The 4,177-nt window shown below is 51.3% G+C and overlaps 1 protein-coding gene across 1 annotated transcript; it reads right to left on the reverse strand.

Moving 5' to 3' along the window:
* Positions 1-693: 693 nt before the first annotated feature.
* LOC114655738 (frizzled-9) lies at positions 694-3,564 on the reverse strand. Its single transcript, XM_028806945.2, has one exon. The coding sequence runs from the start codon at positions 2,772-2,774 to the stop codon at positions 1,023-1,025; it is 1,752 nt and encodes a 583-aa protein (XP_028662778.1). The 5' UTR covers positions 2,775-3,564; the 3' UTR covers positions 694-1,022.
* Positions 3,565-4,177: the final 613 nt, after the last annotated feature.

Here is a 4,177-nt window from a genome sequence, read left to right on the forward strand (position 1 = left end):
CAGCAGCATATGTGTGGTTTTGAGGTGGGCATGTGCCTCTAAATGCAAATTATGTTCCAAGCTAGGGTGTCCACAGGAGAGCGGACAAGGTGAAATCCATAATAAGCTAATTCTGTGGGTGGGATGAGACAATTCTAGTAGCATCAGGCGCAAGGCAGGAATCTGGACAGGATGCCAGCCCACTGCAGGGGCAACTCACTCAGACTGGTTAGGAATCGCTAGTCATGCCAATCTGCACATCTGACAGATACAACCTGGGCTATGAAAGTGCTAACGGAAAGATCTTTGGGGTGTAGGGTACAATGAAATCTGAACGAGCAGAACATAGTGAAAGGGGTGGAAGACAAAGTGACCCCCTGGAGTGACTTCTCATCAAGCTGTCCAGGTGAAGCAGACGTGTCACACACATGGCAGGGCTGAACCTTTGCACTCTCTCATTCCTCTTGAACCTTGTACTTGATAACTGCCATTTACAGGAAAAGATTTTGAAGCTAATTACCAAATTATTGATATTATTTTTGGCCAGCAAAGTGCGGCTGCTCACTGCTGTAACCATGACAACCAGGCACTGCAGAAGAAATTGCCTTTCTTTTTTTAGTTTGCTTTTTCATTTGGGGGGGGGGGGGGTAGCAGAGAAAAGCTGATGTGACCCGGGGGCCTTGGAGGCCAGAGCCCAGTCATGGGGCAGAAAGGCGCGGGACAGAGTGGTGCAAATACAGAGAAGTTTTATTTCAAAGACGCCGACGATGGGCAGGCTGAAGGCACTTGTCTGCACGGGCCGCCACCAGAGCCTTCTACAATGCATATACAAAAGATAACCAGAAGAGACAGTTTCCAATTAAATATCCTTAAAATAAATTAAAAAAATAATAATTTGAGATTTAAAAACTTTCCAGATAACAGATGAAAAGAAAACATACAAACTGTACAAAATCTTCTTCAGTGGACAGATGATGTGCTAGAGCTGGACCCCCCCCCCCACCTTGCTCACTGGCCCTGAGAGTCTGATTCCACACTGCTGCTCAGACATGTGTGGGGCTGTCCAGGTAGGGGTCTGTCTTGGTCACATGCAGCACCACGGCCGGAGCCTTGTAATGGCAGTGAATGGCATTGCAGCTGGCACTACTGCAGGGCTTCCTGCTAGTCCTGACTGCCAGTTTCCTGTGGCACAGGCCCTGCCAGGTCTGCAGTGTCTTGGAGCTCCAAACCCAGACGCCACTGGTGATGCCCACCACAAGTGACATGAAGATCTTGAGCATAAACACAGCCACGGTGGGCACTGAAGCCTCCAGCGAGCAGTCTTCATTACGACGTCCGGGGAAAGATAAGCACTGCTGCTGCCGAGCGCGAAACTTCCAGTAGTCCATGTTGAGCCGCTCATAGAAGTAGCAGACAATCACACAAGTGGCCGGGACTGTATACAGGATGGAAAAGACGCCAATTTTGACCATCAGCTTCTCCAGTTTTTCTGTGTTGGTACCCCCTGTCTTCATGATTTTGCGGATGTGGAACAGGGCCACAAAACCTGTCAGGATGAACGAGGTACCAATGACTAAGTAGCAGGACAGGGGAATAAGGACAAACCCCGTGAGCGCATTCACATCCAAGCTGCCCACATAGCACAGCCCTGTGAGTTCGTCCCCTGCCACCTTTCTCATGGTGAGGATGACAATAGTCTTCATAGCTGGAATGCCCCATGCTGCCATGTGGAAATAGCTGCTGTGAGCTTCAATAGCCTCATGTCCCCATTTCTTACCAGCAGCCAGGAACCATGTCAGGGTTAGAATGACCCACCATATTGAACTGGCCATGCCAAAGTAATACAGAATGAGGAAGACAATTGTGCAGCCAGTACTCTCAAGGCCTTCTTGGATGACATACAACTCGCCATTTTCCCGGTCGCAAGCGATATTCTCGGCTCCGGCCACTGACCGAATGATGAAGGCCACAGAGTAGACGTTATAGCACATTGACAAGAAAATGATGGGCCTCTCTGGGTACTGGAACCTGTGAGGGTCAAGGAGGAAGGTGAGAACAGTGAAGGCAGTGGAAACAAAGCACAATGTGGACCAGACAGCCATCCAAATGAAAGCAAAGTCCTTGTCCTCCCTTGACCAGAAGACATCTACTGCCGAGGAGCACTTTGGGGCACAAGAGTGACTTTTCTCCACATACTGAAACTTCTCAGGATTCTCGCAGGTTCCCGTGCTACCCACTGTGTGCCCCTCTCCACCCGTAGGCTGTCTGGGCCTGGGGGGCACAGGCAACATTCCTTGTCCCTTGGGCGTTTCCACTTTGGTGTCATTTTCAGGAGCTTCCATACAAAGAGCATTGGGGTCATTCTTAGTGGGCAGCTTGGAGCAGTCCAGAGAGTCTGGCCAGCCAAAGTTAAACTGCTGCATGACCGGTGCACACTTCTGCCTGGCCTGTTCACACATGGGTCGACAGGCTGGGATGGAGGTGGACACCTGATCTGTGCACATAGGGGCGTAGAGAGAACACAAAAAGAAGCGCAGGTGGATGTGGCAGCCATACTCCACCAGTGGGGCAAACTCTTGTAGCTTGATGGCTGCTTCCTTTTGGTTTTCATGGCGCATGTAATTGGGCATTCTAGTCATGTTGTAGCCGATCCCCTGGCACATCGGGATCTCGATTGGCTCACATTTGGCTTCCCGTCCGCGCTCGATATCAAAAGCTCCAATCTCCAAACTCAGTCCCAAGGCCAGCAGCTGACACAAAAACCACATGACCAGTCTTGCACTGTTCCCATTCATAGTGGTATGCAGGACCTGCAAGGTGCCACTGCCAAATGAATATCAAAGGAATGTGTCAGTAGAACCTGCTTGTGCTGCCTCGTTTGGAAGAAGAAGGCATTTGCCGAACATGGTCAGTCGGAGGGTTTCAAATTCCAGAAGAGGGGTTTTGGCAGCACTACCCCAGACTACTCTGAAGCTACATTTCTGCCATGCCACTTGTGCAAAAGGTATGTGCCATATCCATTCACAACAGGGTCAGAAGGGAACAGCTTCTGTAGTGTGTGTCCAGTCCACTGAGCTACGTCCACAGTTTGCTGCTGTTTCCGCCCCACCAGTCTATAGGCATTAAATCACAGTGAGATATTTACACCCTCCTCTTAATATAATTGTCCACTTTTCTTGCTTTAAATATGCGCTCCAATATGGATATAAACCGAGACTGTAGATCCTCTATATGTTACTTCAGGCTGTCTGTCCACTGTGGGACCCACTGCTCCACTTAAAATGCCAATGTAGACCGCGACAGCTTTCTTAGGACGCTTTCTGTCTGCCTCGTACCTTTTTTACGGCGTGCTCTGCCCACCGATGTGTCCTCTACCTGTCGTCCAGTCCAAGACGCATCCGCTGCCGCTTCTGTCTCATCCTCTGTTCCCAGCGCGCCGTCTCTGCTACGCTCCCTTCGCAAAATCGTTTCCTTTTCCTTCCACGTTTTGCGGTCCGCTCGTCCGTTGCTCAGTCGCCCCAGCCTCTCTTCTCCACCGCTCAACTCGCTCACTCGCTCCCCGTCCCCAGTCTACTAAAGCTTTAAGACTGTGAGTGTCCTAGCTTCGCCGGAGTAGGCGGGTCTGCCGGAAACGGCGACGCCTTGTCAGTTTGAACCCCGCCCCCTGAAGGCGGGGCTGACCATAGAGGGATTTTTTTTTTTTTATTAGGAGGCCGGAATGACGGGGCGTGGTCACTGCCTTGACTGTCAGCTTTAAACGTGCGTAAACACCCAGCACACGCGCACGCCCCTTCTCACACTCTCGCGCTTTGACGCCTGCCCGCGCTCATTTGCCGGCGCGTGGACACACGTCCACTCGCACGCACACACACAGGCACCCCACGCTTCGTGCCATTTCCTGACGTCCTCGCATGAGCAGTCCGACCCTTGGGAGGCTCCTTCCTTCCTTCTTGCGACCAGGGCGGCTGCCGCTTTTTTTGCTCCGCTGCGTTGCGCTTGCTGTGCCCTGCACCTTTGTCCTCATTTTTAGTCCGGCTAGACTAAGGTGGTCATTTGGCCGACATTTCTCCTTTCCTCCTGTGTGTGTGAAGACCACCTGTCTGTTGAGACCACCTCCGGCAGCCTCATTGATATGTAAAGTAGCTCATCTAGGAACAATGGGGGCTCGTTCTCAACTCAAGTGCAGCTGCTGTGAAGT

This window comes from Erpetoichthys calabaricus, chromosome 8, assembly GCF_900747795.2.
Source record: "Erpetoichthys calabaricus chromosome 8, fErpCal1.3, whole genome shotgun sequence".
Lineage (NCBI taxonomy): Eukaryota > Metazoa > Chordata > Cladistia > Polypteriformes > Polypteridae > Erpetoichthys > Erpetoichthys calabaricus.